This window comes from Triturus cristatus, chromosome 10 (assembly GCF_964204655.1).
Source record: "Triturus cristatus chromosome 10, aTriCri1.1, whole genome shotgun sequence".
In the NCBI taxonomy this organism is placed as follows: domain Eukaryota; kingdom Metazoa; phylum Chordata; class Amphibia; order Caudata; family Salamandridae; genus Triturus; species Triturus cristatus.
In genome coordinates, this window is record NC_140593.1 from 277,074,150 (window position 1) to 277,097,163 (window position 23,014).

Below are 23,014 nucleotides of genomic sequence, written 5' to 3' on the forward strand. Positions count from 1 at the left end.
AGGGTCTTGTCTAAAAAATCCCAGTTAACCCGGTCGGAAGCCTTTTCGGCGTCGACCGACAGCAGTATGGCGTTCATATTAGTACGATGGGCTTTATCTTTCAGATGCAATAGGCGTTTAGTGTTGTCACTGCTGTGACGATTAGATATGAAGCCAGATTGGTCTGACTCGATAATCCCAGGTGGACGTTGGGCCAATCGAGCCGCAAGGACCCCCGTAAATAACTTTAAATCCATGTTGAGGAGGGAAATCGGTCAATAGGAAATGCACTGAGTCGCATCCTTCCCCGGCTTAGGAATGACTACCACGCCGGCAGCCAACATGTCCGCAGGGATGGTCCCTGGAAGGAATTGAAAAGCTGCATCAAAATCGGGGCGAGTAGTGGGCAGAGGGCCTTATAGAAACCCGCCGAAAAGCCATCCGGGCCCGGCGACTTCAGAGGTTTAAGACGGGAGATCGCTCCAATCACCTCGTCAATTTCAATGGGCGCGTCTAGTGCTTCGGCCCCCATGGCATTTAGTGTCGACGTAGCGGCCCCCTGAAGATATGTCTCCCCGCCATCCCCTATCTGCACAATTTGACCGTACAATGTGATGTAAATGTCCCGTAGGACCGCAGCAATCTCCTCGTCCCCATCAACCGTTTCCCCTGTATCATTTTGAAGCGCTTGTATTTTTGCACGCTGGGCGCGGGCCCTAAGTTTACTGGCAAGGAGGCGTCCCGTTTTATCCCCTCCCATATAGTAGGAGTGCTTCAGCCAAAGGGCTGCATATTCAGCTCTATCTAAGTCAAGGGACGCCAGCTGTGCCCTTGCCGCCTTCAGTTGGCGCCACACTCTAGGCGCGCAAGTGCGTTGGTGAATGCGTTCCAGCTCCGACATTCGTGCGGTAAGGAGTTCCCTCTTTTCTTTACTGCTCTTTGGCATCGGCTGCGGAAATGGCATTAATTCTCCTCTCACCACAGCCTTGAGAGCCTCCCAAAGCACCGAAAGAGGCGTGTCCGGGGAGTCATTAGTCGCAAGATAATCAGTGATGCATTTGTGTAGTTGTTGAGGCACCCCTGCCCTAGTAAGCACATTTTCTCTGAGTCTCCACCTCCCGAGAGGTCTGCGGGACGGAGGTATAGAGAGTGTCAGTGTCACTGCGTCATGATCTGAAAGTGCAGCTGGGATGATGTTTACTGTGTCTACCAATGTGTTTACTTCTGTGGACCCAATAAAATGATCCAGCCTGGTGTAAGCGTGATGCGCATGAGAGTAGAAGGAAAATTGCGCGATTTGGGGATGAGCCACCCTCCACAGATCCAGGAAACCCCTGTCCCTGAGCCATTCCCTCCCTGTTTTGGATAATGCCCCAGTTTGGCCATACCTCTGCCTTGACCGATCTGTCTCTGCGTCCATGACCAAATTTAGGTCTCCCCCCACCAACATCCACCGTTCTTGGGGGCACCTCTGAGAATGCCACCTTTAAAAATTGTTCCTGTCCCGAGTTTGGGGCATAGATGGAGTCTGACTGCTGTGCTTGGCATCTCTCTGGAAAACGTGGCACGCTATTCTTCTTTTTGCTGTCCCCGTCACTCCTAAACCACCCCACCTCTCTTCGTTTTAATCAGGGAGGCAAACCTATGCTTGGCATCTTTCCCTCCACCCCCTTTTGACCCTTGGAAATGGGAGTGCTTGGTCCTGGAATATTGTGTGGCACATCACTCTTCTCCGCACCCCATCCCTCTTTGACCCTTGGAAACAGCAGTTCCGCAAGCTGGCTGGCAACCAACGAGGCTTGCTAAGGCCTGACATTGCATTCGGTTTGTGTGGCAGTTACTCCTCTCCGCCCCCTACCCCTTTCCATGCTGGCAGACTCTAAGGAGTGTGGGGAAGCAGGCAGCCAGCTTTCATCCTGCTTGGTGGCATGTCGAGGGAACAGTGTTTTTGTGAATGCTCTCAGGCTTTCGATATATTAGTCTTTATTATAATTTATTGTGTTAGGCCCGTAGATGGCACTGTTGGTTTGTTATTCAAAGATGCGATCTTGATCTGTGCAAAATGCGACTGGTTGTCACATTAGAAGTGGTGAAAAAATGGAGATTAGCCGTTTTTTAAATGTTTTAATTAAGTCTAATCATAAAACAAATGAAAAAATGATAAAAAATCCATTTGGAAAAAAAAAATATTTTCGGAAAGAACTTGATTTTTTACTTAAGTTTAAAATAGTGCATTTTGTGTTAATTTAATTTAGTTAGCATTCTAGTCAAAATCGAAAAAAGATGGATTTATATTTTATGGATTTTTAGCGTAAATTAGTGTCATTTTGTGAGTTCGTCAGTATATGTAAAAAATGATTTTTAAGATTGAAAATTTAAAGATTAAATACATAAAAATGTTTAAATAAAAAGGCATGTTTAATATAATTAGATTTTTGTACTGTGTTTCAAACATGCGTTTTAAGAGAACGTAGTGGTAGATTCGGGTAATATGGAAATTGATTATTTTTCGTGGTTTAGTAAGCCGTTGTAAAGAACGTAGTGGTTTAGCTTTGGTAGGGGTTTAGCCTTCGTGGTTAAGGCATTCGTTGTAAAAGTGGTAGTGGTTTAGTCATATATCCATCAGAATGGCCACCCCTGCTTTTTTATCTGCGGTAGAGGAGAAAAATTGTTGGGGAAAAGCCAGGGATCTCATACGATGCCAGTCTTTGGGGAGGAGATGGGTTTCCTGCAGAAGGCACACTGCCGCCCCTGAGTTCTCTAAGTAGGATAAGATGGCTCTCCTTTTAAGGGGGTTGTTCAGTCCCTTCACATTAAGGGTGAGAATCTGCAATGTGGACCGTGACATAAGGTGATTACGAAATCAACCTGCAAAGTGTGATGGGAAGGACTCTCTCCCGTCTCGTGGCTGCCTCATAGCTTCTCGACCCCCAGCGCTTGTGAGTGCGTGCTCCAAGTGGACCCCCTCCATGTGTAGCACACTGGTTCCTCTTTCCCTCCCCCTCCCTAACCCCAACACCCCCCCCACCCCTCAATGAGAAACCCACTCCCCTGCACTCCCACCCAGAATGCCCCCTACCCTCCCTAACCCCAACTAGAAGAACCCAGAGTCCCCTCAGTGTCCATCGCCCATCCCGCAGGAACGTGGGCATGTGGTAGGTAAAAAAATCGGGGTTAGTGTGTGGACCAAGTGCCGTTGGAGTTGCTCGATCTCCTCTCCTTTGGTGAGCTCGCGTTCTTCTATCACTGTGACACTCTCCCCGGCAGCATCCACATCGCGGCCAATCAACAATCACCGTCAAAATCCACCCCCGCCCCGCCTTCAGACTCCCTCCTCAGACCTGCCGCCCCCCGGTCTCTCACCTGCTGCGTAAGGTGTCCCCCTCTCTGTTGCAGTGTTCTGAGGCCCCAGGCTCCACTATCCGACTACTCAGGCCGGGAGACTCCCCTCCGTTCCCTCCACGGCCTAGTCGGTCCCCAGGACACCCCTGCGAGGCATAGCTCCGTGACTCCGTGTCTCCGTTACAGCCTCTCGCTCCCCAGCCCAGTGACAAGCACACAGGCAGGACTGCCCCTCACTCCCACGCGGGTCGTTCGTGTTAACAGGCTGCTGCTTAGTGTGGAAGAGTTGTGGGGCCAGTACCTCTGCCCCACAAACACCGCCCCCAGGGAAGGCTCTCTTCAATGCTGCGCTGGGTGCTGTCGGAGCTCTGCCCTGTCGAGAGCCCCCAGGCCTTCACGACTACTGTGCTAGTGCCCTCTTCGGCCTCCGTATCTCATGTCTCTGCTGTCGCTCCTAAAGTACCAGGACCACTCTGTGGGGATATGCCCTAGGCCTGCACTCAGGGCCCGTCCCTCACCCGGACGTGGTTGGTCTCAGGTGCAGGCCTCTGGATGGTCGGGGCGATGGCTAGTGGCCCACTGCGCTGCCCAGTCCGGGTCCGCACTCACCAGGACCCCCTCACTCCTCCTGGCTCTAGGCGTTGCGCCGCCATTCAGCTCAGCTCAGTGCCCTGGCCTCCCTGGTTTCAAGTGGGCTGTCTCTCAGTTTAGCGGGCCCCCTCGGTGCTAATCTTTTCTGGCGGCACTCTTGCCAAAACCTTCCTTTCCTGCGGTGCAATCGTGAGCTAGGTGAGTCAGCAGCGGCCGCTTCAGTGCTCGCGTGGCCTAAACGCCGTTGCCACAGCGCGCCTCTCTCCCCCACCAGGCCGCATGAGAGTGCTGGGCCTAGCCCGAGACCTGGACATCCGTCCTGGGGCCACCCCTCCGATACGCCTCACATCTTTCACAGAGATAATAGTGCGGCCGAGGCTCGTTCGCCGCCGGGGTCTCTGTCAGTCCACCTCAGAGCCGATGAGGGGCGCCGCCCGGCCCAAGCGGCCACGTACACTGTTCCCAGGTGGCGTTCACTCCAGCCGGGCTTTCAGCCGCCCCTCGCTCCATGCCAGGCTCCACCTTCCTCTTGCTAGTTCGGATTTAATTGCTGCAGGCAGCCTCTGTGTCACCACTGGGCCCGTTATCAGGGCCCCTTTGCTGGCGCTCAGTCCGCCGTCCTAGTTGTCCTGCAGCTTGGGCGCCATTTCCTCGTTGCCGCCTCGTGAAGTCCGGGAGCCGCACACTCCTGCAATCTGGAGGAAACCCTTGCAATTTGCTCTCAGGGTCACCGCACCGTGTTCCCTCGACAGTGCGCAGTGTTTGCCGCCCGGATTGTGGCTTAATGCTGAGAGTCAGCCAGATCAGTGGCCAGGAGCAGGGAGCTTCCGCAGCAAGCGACTGTTCAGCCCGCCATCTTGGCCACGCCCCCATTGATGAAATTTTAAAATATGCCAAGTATTGCGGAGATGATATTGATAATAGATGTAACAAGTTGGAAGAAAAAGTGATGTGGGCACAAGTAAAATTGCCAGAACATCAAGAACAAACATTTAATAGTCAGAATGACGATCAAGTGAAAGGGCAGGGTCAGAATGATAACAATGGGTGGAAACCTAGGGGACGGATGAGAAGAGAGGAAGCAAAGAAGAAATTTCCTTGTCATGGGTGTGGAAAATTGGGGCATTGGAAGAATGAGTGTAAAAATAATCAGAATAATAATGGCCCAAATCAAAATTTTAATTCACAGACGCAGAATGAGGTGATGAGTCAACCGCAGCAGGTTTTAAATCCACCGAGGCAGTTGCCACCTGCCGCTATGCCAAATTTTGTGAGCAGAGCAAAGTACAGTGCGGGCGCCGGATTTCCAGGAGAAAGTGGTAAGAAAGATTTTGTAACTTCACAGTTTCTTTTGCAGGACAGTCACCTTTTTGGGGAAGATCAATGACGGTGCCTGAGAGGGGGGGGGAGAGGAGTGCGTACTTGGCGCATCCTTACCGGTAGATCAGTCAGGTCCATATATTGATGGGAAGGTAGAAGGAAAAGATATTACCTTTTTGTTGGACACTGGTGCTACCCGTTCTACAGTAAGTACAGCAGACATCCCAAACCTACCCCTCTCGGGAGAAGCCATCCAAGTAGTAGGAGTTACAAATAAACAGATTAGAACCCCAATCACGGAACCCATGGAGGTACGCATTTGTAATTTCAGAGAGATGCACAATTTGTAGTGTGCGATTACAGTCCAGTAAATTTGCTAGGAAGAGACTTATTGTGCAAAATAAATTGCACAATTTTTTGCACACCGGATGGTGTTGCGATTTAGACCCCTGATGAAGACGGTGTCTATAAAATAATGCTGGCAAAACAAGGAACTGAAGAGGACGAGATGTATGAAATGATGACAAAAGATGATTTACCAGATGAGCTGAAAACCACTGTGAATCCAGAAGTGTGGGATTTCACTGGAAAGGAAGTAGGGTTAATGACAAAAGTAGACCCAGTGAAGGTGACTGTAAAGGAAGGTGCAGTTTACCCAAATACTAGGCAATACAAAAAGAGCCCCGAAGTTAAAGCAGGTGTTGCCGCAGAAATTGATCGAATGGTTAAACAAGGTATTTTAAAGAAATAATGAGCAGTCCTTGTAATTCACATATAATTGGCATTAAGAAACCTAGCGGAAAATATAGAATAGTTCAAGATTTACGAAAAATCAATAAAACTGTTGTGCCTTGTCCCTAAGAGCCAAATCCCGCAGTGATTCTGTATCAAATACCATGGAATGCAGGATTCTTTACTGTAATTGATTTATGTCAAGCATTCTTTTCTATTCCTTTACACCCAGACAGCCAATACCTTTTTTCATTTAAGTTTGAGGACCGTATTTTAGTCTGGAAGCGAGTTCCTCAAGGGTACACAGAAAGTCCATCAATATTCAATCAAATTTTGAAGAAGTGTTTAGAAACTTTAGTGATGTCCAGAAAATAAGTTCTAGTCCAGTACATCGATGACTTGTTAATTGCTTCAAAGTCACGCGATGGTTGTGTTACTGATTCAATTGCCTTGTTAAACCATTTGGCGGAAGGGGACGCAAAGTATCTCCAGAAAAATTAGTTTTGTCGAACTGGAGTCAAATATTTAGGACACCAAGTAGAAAGAGGAGTGAGAAAAGTGACCCCTGAAATAAATAAATAAATAAATAAAGCAAATGCAGTTACCACAAACTCAGAGAGAAATAAGGATGCTTCTTGGCGTAGTGGGATATTGTAGGCAGTGGATTGTAGGTTTCTCTTTGTTAGCCAAACCCCTCATACAAATGACACTTAAACGGGCAAAGGACCCAGTAGTTTGGGATGCTAAAAGCATGGAAGCTTTTGTGAAATTAAGAAATTGTTTGTGTGAAGCTCCAGCTCTAGGTATGCCAGATTATACAAAAGAATTTGCACTCTTTTGTTGTGAAAGAGAAAATTGTGCCCTTTCAGTGTTAACTCAATGACATGGTTTGATGAGACGTCCAGTAGCATATTTTTCTGCTACCTTGGACCCTGTAGCATCAGCATTACCTGGTTGTTTAAAAGCAGTAGCTGCTACTTGCACGAGTCTAGAACAAAGTGAGTCCATTGTAATGGGACATCCATTAAAAGTGTATGTTCCACATTCAGTCGAGATTCTTCTAACAAGAACTCGAACGCAGTATCTTACCCCTTGTCGAATGACTAAGTACGAAAGAATCATTTTAGGAGCAGAAAACGTGACCGCGGTCAGGTGTACTATACTTAACCCAGCGACTTTATTACCAGATGTACGTGGGGAGGAAGTGAGAGATGAAGTTGAGCATGACTGTTTGGACGTTACTGAATTATGCACCAAGCCCCGTCCAGACATACAAGAAGTGCCCCTGAAAGAAACGGAGCATGAGCTATTTGTAAATGGCTCGTGCATGAGACATGAGGAAGAAGGATTAAGTGCTGTTTATGCTGCATGAACATTGGCTGGAATAGTCAAAGCATCCTATTTACCAGGAGTCAAGTCTGCACAAGTAGCCAAATTGATAGCTTTAATTAAAGCATGTAAAATTGGGAAAAATTGGAAAGTAACCATTTACACTGATAGCCAGTATGGTTACGGGGTTGTGCATGACTTTGGCCAGCTCTGGATGCAGAGGGATTTCAGGACTTCCTCAGGATCCCCAATTAAAAATGGAAAATACGCGAAATAACTGTTGGAAGCAATACAATTGCCAAAAGAAGTGGCATTTGTCAAATGTGCTGCTCATCAGTCAGTAGTCATGACTATGTAGTAGCAGGTAATAGATATGCTGACCAAGTTTACCAGTACTGTGCCAGGAATAAAATGGCCCTAAACAGGAAAATTTAAACAAGTGGAATCAAATGCTAACTTATGCTACTCCCAGGAATAGAAACATGGGAGGAAGTAAGACAACTGCAGGATGAAGTGGAAGTGAATGAAAAGGAGGAGTGGATAAAAGTAGGATGCTAGAGGAGAAAAGAGGATGATGTATGGATTTATCTAGATGGTAGGCCAGTAATGCCCGATTTTTTACTTTCACAAATAGCCCGAATGTATCATGGAGACACACATGTAGGCAGGGATGCCATGATCAGGCTCTTTAGACAAGACTGGTATAATCCGAAGTTTAGTGCTGTCGCAGAGAGCCTTTGCCAGCGATGTTTAACTTGTCAACAAATAAATTGAGGCAGGAAAACAGTGGTCAGTTGGGGAAGAATTGGAAAGTCAGAAGGACCATTTGTAAGGTTGCAGGTGGATTTCACACAATTACCACTCTGCAGGGGATTGAAGTATGTCCCTGTTATTGTTTGTTTTCCTGGTGGGTGCAGGCATACCCAACTAGGAGGAATGACAGCAAAACAGTTGCCAAACTGCTGTTAAGGGAGCTAATTCCACGATTAGGTTTTCCAGTAACTTTGGAATCAGATAGAGGATCTCATTTTGATAATGAAATAATTCGATTAATCTGTGAAGCATTTAAAAACGAGCAAAAACTGCACTGTGCTTATCGCCCAGAGGATTCTGGAGTGGTGGAACAAATGAATGGCACAATCAAAACAAGACTGGCAAAGGTGTGTGCATCCACTTCACTGGAATGGCCAGATGCATTACCTCTTGTTCTGATGGGACTCAGAAGTATTCCTGACAGAAACACAGGATTGAGTCCCCATGAAATTCTCATGGGAAGAACAATGAGACAAGCATTTATACCTGGACACAAACTGTTGAATATAACTGATGATCAGGTATTAGACTATTGTAAAGGATTGGCTGACTTAGTGCGTTCCGTCTCTCATCAGGTCGGAGAAGACGCAGTTGCCAGGCAACCGAATCAAGCACATGATCTGAATCCCGGAGACTGGGTGGTGGTGAAGAATCACACCTGTGATTCGTGCCTAGCACCCAGGTGGGATAAGCCGCATTAGGTTATACTGGTCACAACAACAGCAGTGAAATGAGTAGGTATACCTAACTGGATCCATGCCAGTCATACCAAAAGAGTTCCAGCTCTTGACGAAGAGGGACCTCAACTAACTCCTGCAGTTGAGGCCGCTGAAGGTTGTGCAGCTGAAGGATCTAGAATAACAGATCCTGAAGTAGCTGATCAGGAACAACCGAGCACAAGTCAGGAAGACTGGATACCAGTGGTTGACATACCAGAAGTGATTATTAAAACGAGAAGCAGAACAAGACTAGAAAGGCAGGAAACTAGTGAGGATCAAACAGGGGTAAAAGAACAAGCTCAGGAAAGAGTGAATGAAACAGTTGGAGACCCTGCGCAGGACTAGACAAGGAGAGAAAAATATACTCAGACAGAGGTGAATCAAAACATTCATGAATCTGAGGAGGGACAGTCAGGATTAGAAGAACACGTTCAGGCTGCAGAAACACAAAGTGCAGTAAGACCTGAGCAGGACCAGTTAGGATCAGAAGAACAAGTTCAGGAAGAAGAACAAGTCGAAATTAGACCTGAACAGGATCAAATAGAGGAGGAAGAACACGTTCAGGCAGATGAAGTCACAAAAGTAAGCCCTGAACAAGGACAGATAGAGAGGGACTCAGAAGACGAAGATAATCAAGTTGTGCCAGAACATAACGAAAATAAAAGAATACTTGAAAGAGACGAGGAAGGTGAAAGTGCAGTACAAGCCAAAGAGGTCCGAAAAGGTGATAATTTGCCAGGTGGTGTTAAAAGATTAAAATATCAGTTAAAGACAATATGTGAAGAACCTGAACAAGTAAATGAGATCTCTAGTCAGTCTGGGGAATAGATTACAAAAGCCTGGCGAAGGAGTCAAAGACTGCGAATTTTGAACAATAAGTTCAAAGGTCCTGAATGCACCTATGTAATTCTTGAAGACTTTGAAAATCTAGATTTGAATGAAGAAAGTGAAGAAGAATTAATTGTTGAACAGGTTGATGAGGGAGAAGTGAGACCTGATTGAAGATCAAATAAACAAAAGGCATAAAATAGAGCAAAGAAAAGAAGAGAAATCTTCTTAAACTAAAATGGCTGATGATAGGGTTACTGGAAGACCAAAACGAAATTGTATAAAGAAATGTTGTAGAATATGTATATGTGGCATAATTTTAGTACTCATATTTTGGCTAATATTAACAATAGCCATCCCTTATTTGATGGTAACAGAAAAGAAAGATAACACAGACACTAATGGAAAGATAGCTAACATAAAAGGAAATAAAATAGAATCAGAAGCACCAGATTAGGTAGACTTACATCACACTGTGACAAATAATGACACTGCTTTAAATGTATTCACAAAGTTATTAGTTCAGTATGTAGACACTATGGAGGTAAGTGATTGTTATGTATGTATGAAATTACCAGCATCAGTAGCAGAAGGTGTCACATATAACCATTTACAGTCAACATATGGTATTTCATGTAGTATTTTATTAAGCTTATTTTATAGGACAGGAAAGTTACAGTATTATTATTCTAACGTAGATGTGATTTTTTCAGAGGTTCCTATTCGTAAGAGTATGAATCCAGTTCTTAGTACTAAAGATGCACAGTTTATGGGTGAATATTTCTTAACTATGAAGACAATAGATAAAGCAGAAGCACACAAAAACAACCTAACATGTTCATTACACGAAGAAGAAAAGATATTTTTGAAATTAGTGGAGGAAAGGAGACAGGACTTCCAAAGAAAGGCTTCTGAAAAGAAACCTCAGATTCCTCAATGGGCTGAGAAAGAGGTAATTTATGCGTCTGGCAAGAATCATGCTGCGATGTAATTAGATTTTGAGAAGAAAGGGAAGATCTGCCTTCATAGATTAAAGACTGACTATAACAATATATTTATTGGTTCCAGTGAATGTGAACACAACTTTTTTGGTAATTGGAGGATGGGGACTAAAAGAGGGAACAGATCCAGTATTTCCTGGAGACTATTATGTGTGTGGGAAAAGCTTATTTTAGGCTGCCTGCACGATGGTATGGGAGTTGCTATTTTGGAATAGTATTCCCAAAAGTCTATCATGTAAAAAGAATCACTGGAAGCAATGAAAACACAAACAAACTAACATGTAACAAAAGAGCTAGTTTTTCAGAAATAGTAGGTGACATATTTAGTGCATTGATACCTTCAGTGGGAGTCATTCTAAATTCACGTAAGATTTGTCAGTTGTCTACAGTGGTTGATCGTCTATCGACTGATACTTCTGGAGGATTCTTGATGATCAATACGGAAATGGTTGCAATTAGATCAATGTTTTTGCAAAATCGACTTGCTCTTGATATATTACTGGCAAAAGAGGGCGGAGTCTGTAAAATGCTGAAAGCGCAACATTGTTGCACTTACATTGCTGATAAAAGTATTGAAATCGGAGGGTACATTAAAAATATTTCAAAACTGGAAGAAGATTTGAAACCACTGAAAGTTGACATTGTACGGAAGAAATTAACAAATAGTCTTACTTCAATAGGGACTTGGTTTACTAATATAGGCAAAGTTCTTATAGGTCAAATAATATTACCTATACTTGGAATAATAATAGTCTTAGCAATAATGACATGGCACAAATGTTGCAGAAAAAGAAAGATATGAAGTAAGTGAAAAAGGAAAGAAAATAAAGTATGAAGAAATTCAATTAGAATAAATGAAAGGCGAGCTATACAAAAAGATGATAAACGTAAAAGATAAAAATGAAGAAGGAACTGAAAAGATTGGCAAGTAAATTGAGATTTGCTAAAGTTGGCATCTGGTTTGGTGATGGGTAAATTTGTGATGGCACAAATGCCATCAGAGAGGTGATTGATGGAGCAAGGGCTCGTATAAAAGAGACTTGCACGGATGCAATCCTCTCATGTAACTCATACCACTGTATTAATAAAGTATTGAGTAAATTAACATGCACCTCATTACATTTTTAGCAAGTTGAAGCTTGCATGTGTTTTACTAACAAGTAACCCGAGTGAGACTTAAAATGGCTGCTAACGCGGGAAACTGCACTGCGCATGCGTCAACTGCATCTACTTAGTATGACTGTCTTTTGCTTGGAGGGAATTTTCTGCAGCTGCGCATAAGCATCTAATATGGCTGCTTGAAAGCTCACATGCTAAGCATCTGCTTTGCTGAAACTAAAACATGCTATGTACTAAATGCTAATGCGGGGAGAGCTATTATAAGTAAATGGGGTTAGAGTAGAGCTAGATGGTATACAGTGAAGTACTTTTATTTTGAATTTAATGTTTTCTTTTGACCTCTCTACTAGTTTGTATTTGGGCCTCCGAGAGATGCTAATGTTTGTACAGCACTTGATTCCTCACGCATGCGCAGTAACAACAAGCGGGGAAACCACGATGGTATACTTGAATCTCGTTCAAGGCCACATTCGCAACATGTCCTGGGAATCTGGTGGACATCCTGAAATTTGAGCAAAAATAAAGCCAAATGTATACAAATTGTTGATAAAGATGTCGATGCGGGTGGGAACTAAAGCTTGGTAAAATAAATTAATGGGCGGGAACATTGAACAAAAGACTAAAGAAAATTATTAAACTTAGCATGGTGTGATGATCATCACCCCTTGCCTGTCCAATCAGAATTAGGGCTTCTATGAAACTGAAACATTAAGGGGTGATATATGCCATTAGAAGGGTATAATTGAGGTAGTTTAGTTAGTTAGTTAGTTAAGCTCGTATTGCCGAGATGCTGAAAGACCGGGATGCTGTCCTAGAACTGAATAAATACTGAAGAAGAATCGATTTCCAGACTTAGAATTTGAGGCAATTAAATAGAAGAAGATCACGGAAGAATTGAGGCGGCACATCATAGAAGATGATCGCGGAAGAATCGAGGAGGAAGATAGTGTCAGAGAGGGGTGCGACGCACACGTCGTATCTAGAAGAGGTCATCTATCCTGTCCTGAAGTCTTTGTCGCCTGATCTTTTTCAGGGGACCCTCCGAGCTCCTTGGCCAAGGGGTTGGTTTCCACACCATCCTAGGTTACTATAATTCTGTGTAGTATGTCATTGTGCTGCTCTCTCTATCTTCTCCTTTCTAAAGTACGGTCATTGTGAAATATCAATTTAATATAGGTGACAGAGTAAAAAACTTAATTGACTTTTCTTCCCTGGAGAAACAGAGTTTGTACTGCATTCTTGTTTGGCTCATGTGAATTAACTAGATAAACATTTAAAACTGCTCCCAAGTCTGTGGTTATTTCAGAATGGTAAGGTATATAAATAACCCTGAAGTCATTTCACCAGCAACTAGTTCCAACTATATGGTCCATTGACCAGAGGAAGGAACTTTTTGATCAGTGAAGATTAGTTACATTTTTACAGGTAACTAATCTCATAAATATTATAAAATTGACCCCAGCGGTATTTACTAGCCTATGTGATAGTGTGTGTGTTTATGGGCCCAGGTGAGTATATGGTGTTGGAGTACCTGAGGTTGGTAACCCGCTGGATCACTTGTAGCAGAGTTTGAGGCTTCGGGAGTGGATAAAGGTGCACACATGCAACACTTATACAGCCTTGACCCAACCTGAAGAACTCTAATGCTTCATTTCTTCAACGAAAACGTAGCATTTCTAACGTTTTTGGTGTATTTCGTCTCAATCTCCATGCAGGCATGTCATCCTCACAGACGTGACAGAGAAACGGTATTACTGCTGAAAAACAGTCATTAATAAAAATACACAATTCTAGACGCGCAAATCTGTCTAGATCTGATTTGAGACAAGCTGAATAGGGAAAACACCAGATTAAAAGCGATAAGTAGACGTAGCCGGAATGCCTCAGCCTGTACAACGGTCCAGAATAACTAGGAGTTAAACAAACTGGCGGTGCATTAGCTGGACAATGCGCATAAATAGATCTCTGCCCAAGGAGAATTCCTGTAACGTGAAAACATGGAAGGTGCTAATTTCAGAGTAAATCTGATACTCGAAAAACCACCCTGCTCAGAATAAAATATGTAAAGGAGATGACAAGGTGTTGTGAAGCGTTCTAAAGGGCAAGAATAGTCTTCAAGGTTTACCTTTATCTTATCTGGAAGTAATTCGGAAGTAGCTTCAGTTTCTCCTTTTAGACTCCAGTCAGACCCAGCATCTAACGGGGAAGGAAGAGCGTTTAGATGATCAGAAATCAATTCAAGAAAACATCTAAATCGCAGTGAAAAAAACAATTGTGAAAAAACGGTATCTCACCACTCGAAGAGCTTTCTGTGTTGTGATATGATGCAGGATGTGTTACTCCAGAAGCCGGTATTCCCTGAATAAATAAAAAGAAAGTAACTAAGCCATTACCATTAAAACACATTTCTGTGCATGGATGCCAATTAGTTGGATAAATTCAGAACGTCCATTACACTAGCATTTACTTCAGCTTTACAAACACATGAACGTGCTCTCTTTCTTTTTTCCTACTTTACCTTACTACCTTTAAAGTGGTAAGAAATAAAAAGGAATATTAACAAACACTGTTCTCAAAAGACATTACACAGGAGAAAATACCCTGGATGAACTGCGTTTTGGCTATAACATTACGATGTCTGTGAAGAAGAGTGGAGTTAGATATCCAAATCTATACAGGCTACAAATATGTAGGTAGCCATATGAAACGTGACGATAACCAGGATTGAAGACAGTCTTACAATGCATGATTTGAGTATTGCCCTATTAAATATAGATAAGCCCCTTTTACACATGAAGACCTCACTTACTAGAGCCCATTTTTCACAATCACCTTTATAACTATGTATTAGCATACACACTTTCTATACTTCATAACAAAAACAGCTATTTTCTTTTTTACTTTTCTGCAGCAATGCAGTGCTGGAAAATGTTATGTGAAATCAATGACATGGCATAATATCATGTTCCCTCCTTTCTACTTCACATGATTTCTCACTATCCATTTTCCCCTTTTTCCTCACTTCTTGCTTCCCTAACAATCTCTCGTTCACTCTCTCTTATGTAATCATACAGCACTTTCATTAAATCCCAAGTTATCTGCAATGTTCTGGGTAGCTATTGTGTGGCCTGGGGGCCTGGAATATAGAATGGAGAGCTGTAATGAGGATATGACGGTGTGTGTTTGTGTGTGTGAGATGAAGGTTGAGGGCGTTCCAGGAGAAGGTGGCTACTTGGGCTGGTAGATGAGGGGTTCATAAGGAATACAGCCATCTTTCTCCTTGCTGCTCATGTGCCTTGTATCAGAATCTGCATGGTACAAGCTTCAATAGGGTAAAGAGCTGTACATAAAAAAAGCTCAGAAAGACCATCACAATTTGTGATGGTCTTTCTGAGCTTTTTTTATGTACAGCTCTTCACAAAGCCCCCACATGAACCTCTTATTTGCTAGATCTCATGCAGTCTTCATGAGAGGCGAGTGCATATGCCCACTATCATCCCACAGACCAACACACCGCCGCTCACAAGCAACATCTCATTCTACGTAACCCCATATCACTTCTACCCCCAGATGGGAAAACAAAAGATTACCCTTGAATATCTCATGTCAAGATCTTAGAGGATGGACAGTAACCTTTTCCTGCTCACATCTGCAATGAACCTACTGATGCCAGTAATGATCATAAAAAGTGTCTTCATCAAATGAGTCACCTTTTGCTGGGCACAGCAAAGTCAAGACAGATTCTAGCCACTTTGATCATAGCCTACATGGTAACAAATCCTGGCCCCAAGATCTTTGCTGCTAAGGGTCACAGCCACCAAAGATGTCAGGCGTCTTGCAAGGATGTGCCCAGCAGTACACAAGAAACGTTCATGACGTAACATGGTCCCTACCCACTCCCCATGACACTTTCTTATTTTCCTTCTTATTTTGCTCCATTCCTGCCCCTTACTCTGGTCTCTTAGAAAGCTCTGGTTTTGCCACTACATGGCATTGGGTGCTTCCCTTTCTTATTTCCCAAACACATCATTCTCTTTACCTCTCTGACTCTTTCATATCTACTTCCTTTGCTTCCCTATAATGATTCATATTTGACGCACGGTGGTGTAATGCTCTAAACAACACTATATGCATTACTATTGGAATTAGGTCAAGCATCCAACCACAGGTACAGGGAGAGGCTTGTTAGCAGTGATGTTATCATGTGTAACGTCATATTATTCATAAATGTATTCTTTATTTATTTGTAAGAGGCTTGTGTAGCAATGTAACATTACAGCATCAAAACACTAGATTCGAGAATGAAACAATGATTAGACTAAACTGTAATCCAAAGCGCAGTTGCTTAGAAGCTTTGGAGAATATGCTATTTCATATATGTTTTTAAAATATACAGTCTCTTTTCTGTAGCTGCTCAACTGCTTTGGTGCAAATTATGATGGTCATTCTCCTCGAAAGTGCCTCTCCTAATCTTGAAAACACTTAAAGTAGTCGTATGAGCTGAGTAAACTGGCAACATAATCAAATACACTAGTTACTTAACCACCTTGAGCAAATCAAGGTTAAGATAATGACCAGGAAGCACAACCACAAGGTCAAGAAAGACACCGATAAGACCACTATAAACAACATGCTGTGCTGTTGAAACATGTGGTTTTTACCCTCAGCAGTCATCATGTTTTAGGGACTGCAGATGTCAGTTAGAGGTACAGAAACAGTCTGAATTGTGAGACCCTCTGCTTCATCAAAATGGGGATAGAAGTTCCAAGATGAAATAGAAGGACTAAGCAAGGAAATGCAACAAAGAGATTGCGCGGCTCGACTGACCTAGTGCGAGCATGGGAGAATCTAGTGGACTGTCTGAGGGACCCAGATCTGGACACGCCGGAGGGCCCCAGATCTGGACACGCCGGAGGGCCCCCACAAGCTGGGGACAGGTTAGAGGGGAAAGACGATTAGATCCACACTTGACCTGTAGGGGTTGGGAAGATGAGCGCCTAAAGCTGTACAGAACAGATCTTTGTGGATAAAAAGTATGAATGTTATTGGAAAGCACAGCATTGGTCACGGGGGAGGGTAGAGGGAGGAGGGTTGTTCTATATGAGCGGGAAGGGCCTGATATGTGCAATAATATATAAGGTGCTCCGTTAATACTAAATCTTCTTATAATTGTTTGTTAATTTTGCAATGCTTGAAACAGGATGAGTCATAATATTGTATTGGGCCCACACGCCGTTTGTGGTTAATAATAAAGATTTTGTTGTTTAAAAAAAAAAAAAAATGAAATGCTACGATCCACCTTTTGTAAACCCGTCATCAAAGATAATATAGGCATAGGCAGGAGCTTGTAATATTTTAGCTTAAATCAATACAATCATTACTTAAGTTTGCAGAACCGTGGATTTGTTGTCACTCTTCTAGTATTCAGGGTATTCACAAAGCAGGGTCATCTTTTATTTTAATATTTTTTTTCATATACCATTTGGATAAGTACTCAATAATCTGGCAGTGATGAAGGACGGTCTGGTACACAGTTCCTACATGTCTAGATGAGCCCACCACCAGCGAATGTTCTGCTGAGGGTACACCTCGACCAAGCATCTTAAGATCACGCTAATAACCAGTTGACCAGAAGTCTTACTTATTATTTGCAATGAATTAACACTAACAGGATAATTAATCATTGTACATAAACACTTTACTAAACAGAACTTTACAGCCGTGATAAAAGTCAGTGTGAGCAAACTAACAGTAAGACAAATAATCCATCTCCTGTAAGGACTGCAGGCCGAAATGTTCCTGTGCACTTTCAACTCGGAAGTACAGATTATTAGTCCGGATGGGAGGCTAATACTAAATTAATCCATAGAGAGCAGACCAAGTGGACACAGATAGTGAATTCGGGCCCGCTGAGTGGTAGCACATTTGTAAAGTAAAACGCCCTTTCGAATTGTTTTCTACTTGAATCCAGACCACTTGAGCATAAGTTCTTATTTCTGGTGGCATAAAGCTTTGAATAAAAATCTGCTCTCTGACCAAACTAGTGCAATAAAGGCTGGCGGTTTGAATTAACTTCACTTAGAACATTTAATAAATTGCTGTGTTACAGCACTGTAACAGTGAATTTCTTTCTAGATGAACTCTCTTTTGAGCCACCGAGGTCTCTCTGGTTGCTTTTTCTGTTCAATCTGTGTACCGATTATGTCGAATAGAAATCTGCCTCAACAGTTAAACATACGTGGAAACTTTTATATTTAGGGTTAAGAGGCTGCTCAGTTCATGGACTTGGGTTTACTTTTCTTAAGTTTTTTCCAGGTACTTTGTACATTTCTTTCCCTGCTTTTAGTAAAGGAAGTGTGCTTTTATACTGTATCTCTTTCTTAAACAACACACCGGAATTACAATGTGTACTAATTTCGATACAGCTATGCTGTTTAATTTATCAAGGGCAGCAGCAATATTCATTGTGATAGCAAATTGCTCAGCCACTGCAGAAAGGAAGAGGCGCGAGCAATACTACAAATGAGCTTTGTACTGAAACTGCTTGCACTGATAAGACACTGGCCTTCGTACTCCAGTTGGTGTTAAGTAGAGGGGGTGAGTGACTGACATAGAAAACGGACAAAACATGTTTAATTATTATTTACTGCTTGTCTCGGTGGCGGGACATCCCTCAAGCCGAAACTGAGAAAGGTAAAACTTGGAATAGAAAAAATAACAAGCCTTTGCAATGCAATAGGTCTCGCATTTGTAAGAGTTTGAGCTATTGCCATTATAAACGACAATGCCTTTTATTTATGCCTTATTTTACTTTCCACAGGTGTTAAACGGTCACGGCGTAGGTTTCAACCTCAGAAAAGGGAGTCCACAGAGTGACTTCATGAAGAGTTAAGACTGGAAAAAGAGCTTTAAAAACAAAAAACAAATAGGGACCTAACTAATGCCAGCACTGGCCTAGGCCAGGCATCAATGAGAGGCAGCAGCTGAAAGCAGACGGTGGTGACTCAGTTTACATCACTGAGAACAGGAAAAGGTCAAGGAGAATCCATCTTCAAAAGGAGTCCACCCTCAACCGCCAGTGATCGCATCAATCACAGTAAACACACTGAAGATGTAAGCATCAGGTCTTTCTTTCGAGGCAAGCACGTGGGCATCCGCAATGATATGAAGGGCAACGCAGTGTACCGACCCACCCTGGCACAATTCATGTGAAAATATAAAACTGAAGCGCCCAGAAGCGAGGTAACCATAGCTCGTTAACAAATCACTCACGCGAAAACACTTTAAACAAGCATTGAAAATGCAATAGGTCGCGTCTTTGATTAAGTTAAAGCCATTTGCTTTGCTAATGGTATTGTATAGCAAAGCAAATGGCTTTAACTTAATAAAACGCGAGACCTATTGCATTTTTAATGCTTGTTCAAGGATGTTGTGTTACTTTTTTTTTTTTTTTACAGGCAGCATATTGCTCTTGTCTAGTGCATAATTCCTCTAGAGTACACAGAACCACTGATCCCACACAGATTTGCATAGAATCACAAGGGCAAGCGGCACACCGGAACGTTGCTCTGTGTGCCTCGCAGCGGCGCTGAAGATTGAACAACCACAATTTCTGAACACCTTTTTGCCCCTGACAGGAGTTCAGAGAAACGCACACTACCTTCAGCCACAATTCAATTGTGCCCTTTATAAACACTTGGATGCAACTCAGTACTAATTTTAGTGTATATGTTTATGCCACGCCCTTAATTAATTTAGGCTCATTTCAGGGACCGCCCCTAATTTTTTCATCCCACTTAAAGCCCTGGGTGTAGGTGTGTGGCAGATAGACTGCAAAGTAAAGTAATGTGACTGGAAGGAAGGGAATGTTTGAGACACTCTGAAGACTAGCACCCCTTCCGCAGATCTTCAAAGGTTTAATTCACTCATATTTCATAACTGAACAATATTTCAGTTCTAATTATTCACAACAAAATGAAATATCCAATACTGGTTACAAGCACTGGCAAAGCCAATAGGTTTGGCTTGGTTTAGGGGCATGTCTGTTACTGCGTAATAGGCCCTTGACAAAAGCTTAAAGAGAAGCACCAAAAAACCGGTGGGGTGGTAGTATGCCGAGCACAGGATTTTACTTTACATGTTTTACTACTGAGTACAGTAAAACCCAGACAGATCCACTTGCCAAAAGACACAGATCCACTTGCCAAAAGCAGGTATTTGACCAAGTAATGGTGGGAAAACAGCAGCAAGGGGTGCTGTAATTTCGCACTCAGTATGTTATTCCCCATTGTGAGCCAAAAACCGGTATCAGCACAGAAGTCACAGGTGATACACACTGTAACTGTAATTTCAGGAGGGGTTGTCCTCCCCCCCCCCCACCATAACAGTGAAAGTCCTAATTAGGCCCATATTTTTCTATATCTGTGCGTACAATAGCACTCACCCCATGATATGCACATACTAACACCCATCAGAACACACCAGAGACACCCCCCACCTTGTCTGTGCAGCAGCAAACAGCGAAACACCCACAACGACTATAATAATGTTCTATAATAATGCCGGACCACTTATCCTCCAAATCATGTATCTAGTCTCAATCAATCTCATTTTGGTAAAGTGTCCTGACATCATCCCGAGCTCTGTATGAATGAACTAAAATAGAAAACAAAGGAAAGGAAGCTTTGCGAAACAAGCCATGAATGGATACACAATCATTTTGAAATCTGACAGATAGCTCAGCGAGTTAAACACTTGCCAACTAATACAAATTTATTTTCTATTAAGTTCTGTTTTTTTCTGCGTCGGAAAATTGAACAAACATTAAATTGCATAAAATATAACACCTGTTATTTACAGTGCTTGGAAGTGCGGAAGTGCAGTTTGAAGTGATACCTAAAGACAAGTTATCTTTACTACAGGTCTTATCTGGATGTCCAGCAGTTATTGCCTGTTCTGCATCCGTGTAATGCTAACATGAGAACTTTTCCGTAAATGCTTCTATCAGCTCCGATCCCTCCTAAGAGAGGCAATGCTTCAATTTGCATTTATAAACAAACCCTTGGTTCCTGGCAGCAAACTGGTGGCTGCCAATAGCTTCCACGCCACAATTCCCTTCGGTCAGCGGTGTATTTTGTTGACGAGCGAGAGCTCTGCTAATTACCATTAGCTGTAACAACTCTGGCTAAAGGAAGGAGGTGGGGTGCAGAAGCTTAAAACATTGGTTCTCTTAAAGTAAAGAGGTATACTTGAAACGCGGTCTGGTGGCTCAGTGGGTTAATGCATTCTCTCTAGGGACCCGTGTGGGGCCTCACAGTCACAGGTTCAAATCACTAACCCTTTCATCCTTCCTAAGGTGATAAAAACGAGCACCACCGAGTAGGGTAAAAAGTGTATTATACTTACAGGACTAGGTAAGGCATAATCCGACGGAGGAGCCCTCTGCTAGAATGCACCCCACACCATGCTCTCTCATCCTCCTCCTCTGTTGGAGACAGGCGCCCGGAGGAGAATCTGCTCAGAGCGTACCCTGGCTCAAAGCGTGGTCACCATGTTGTGGTAATAGCTCGTGCTAAATGAACATGGAAAATAGAATCCGAGCCCTTAACTCGGGCCGTAAACAGAGCTCACAAGCGAGTGCCCCCGGAGCCATCCGCCGCATAAACTCGCACTCTGGCCGCTCTGCGTGCGGTGCTGTGCGAGAGGTGCCCTCACATACTGGGTGTTCACATGCTGAACCTAGCAATAAGGGAGGGATTTTCGCTTAATCTGAGCCAGAAAATCAGCAGGAAAGAAAACTTTCTTTCTTGAGTCCCCTCACTCACCAGGGTTTCCCCTTGGTGACATGCTTCATCATAGGGGCCATCTCAGTCTGCCGTGAGCTGAGGCGTGCTGCGACGTGCGGAAATACGTAAGAGCACTGTTGTGAAGACTATGTGTGGTGCAGTGGTGTAGTGGAGTGGACAGAGATAAGTTAAAAATACCTAGCTAGTGGGCGAAATAATTGTATACTTGCTGCTAATTGTTATGTCTAAAAATGGGGTAAGATACTGGAAAAACCTATCTGTAATGGGTTAGGAATCCCTAGTATACGTCAACATGTTTCGAGCATTCCCCAGAGCTCTTCGTCAGGACTACACAGGGTCCAGCCCTGTGTACGCCACTCCTAAATGTCCTACAATCAGGTATTCAAAAGTAAATAAAAAATACGCTGCAACTAATAAGCATGCGTTAATATGAGGGTTCTCGTGTATCTAATTTTGATGGGAGATCTCCTCATGGTGTGTCACCTACTTGTTTCCCCTCCAGACCGCATCTACAGATGACACACCATGTAGAAAATGTAAAACTTTAATGAGGACTGGTAGTTACGAACAGCTTAACGCCTCAGGACAGGTTCCAACATGCTGAACAACATGCTGAACCCGCATACGCTGCAGTCGCTTGTTTATAATTGCATCGCGCTTTCACTTTAGGTGAAAGCGCGATGCAAAAATAAACACGCAGCTGCCTTTTGCGGCCCGTCATGGGACGTGAACGGCTCTTTACAGGGGCGGGCAGAAGATGTGCACGCGGGGACTGGCTTTACTGGCGGAGAAAAAAAACTCCCCAGTGTATCACACCGCCAGTAAAGCATCCAATCCCCGCATGCACATCTTCTGTCTCGTTTGTCTCCCCGCTTGCACGCTGGAATCATATCAATTCCAAAAGGCCTCTGCATGGCAGAGCAGTGCATGCGCTGCTTTCGCCAGGCCAAGACCTAAAAACACAAGGGCGACACGAGTAGTGGGGCTGACAGTAGGCGAAGATCTATCGTTGTAGACCAAAGGAACATTACATTCACATAAGTGCCCGAGGACAGAGGACATTAACCTAGAGAATGCTACAAGATGGTGTTGCTTAGGTCCTGGATTGGCAACTGAAATTCAAGATGATAAAAAAAAGCACACATTCCCAAATGGTTTGAAAAATATGATCGCGTTTCTATTGGCTGTAACAAGACCATGCTGCTAATCTCTTAGGACGCATGACCTTGAAAGCCTCCGCCTGTAAAACTGTGACCCTCCACTCCCCGATTATTTCTCAGTCCCTCTCCTTAGGGTAACAAAACAAACACCGCGCTTGGGTTTATAGTGTTGGCACGCAGTTTTACCGAAATAGATTCTACCAGCATGGATCAAATATTTTCACAAATCCACACGCCCTCTCTAATCTCTTCTCTTCATATCTTCATGCAACAAT

The 23,014-nt window shown here is 43.4% G+C and overlaps 1 protein-coding gene across 5 annotated transcripts in view; it reads right to left on the reverse strand.

The window, feature by feature from the left end:
• The window catches only part of AKAP9 (A-kinase anchoring protein 9), a 1,384,828-nt gene that overhangs the window by 226,667 nt on the left and 1,135,147 nt on the right, over positions 1 to 23,014 (reverse strand). For all 5 annotated transcript variants that reach the window (XM_085631105.1, XM_085631108.1, XM_085631107.1 and 2 more), the window contains 2 exons: positions 14,068 to 14,131; positions 13,899 to 13,969 (listed from right to left, as the gene is read on the reverse strand). In XM_085631105.1, coding sequence (XP_085487231.1) covers positions 13,899 to 13,969; positions 14,068 to 14,131 — 135 coding nt within the window. The remainder of the gene's footprint in view (positions 1 to 13,898; positions 13,970 to 14,067; positions 14,132 to 23,014) is intronic.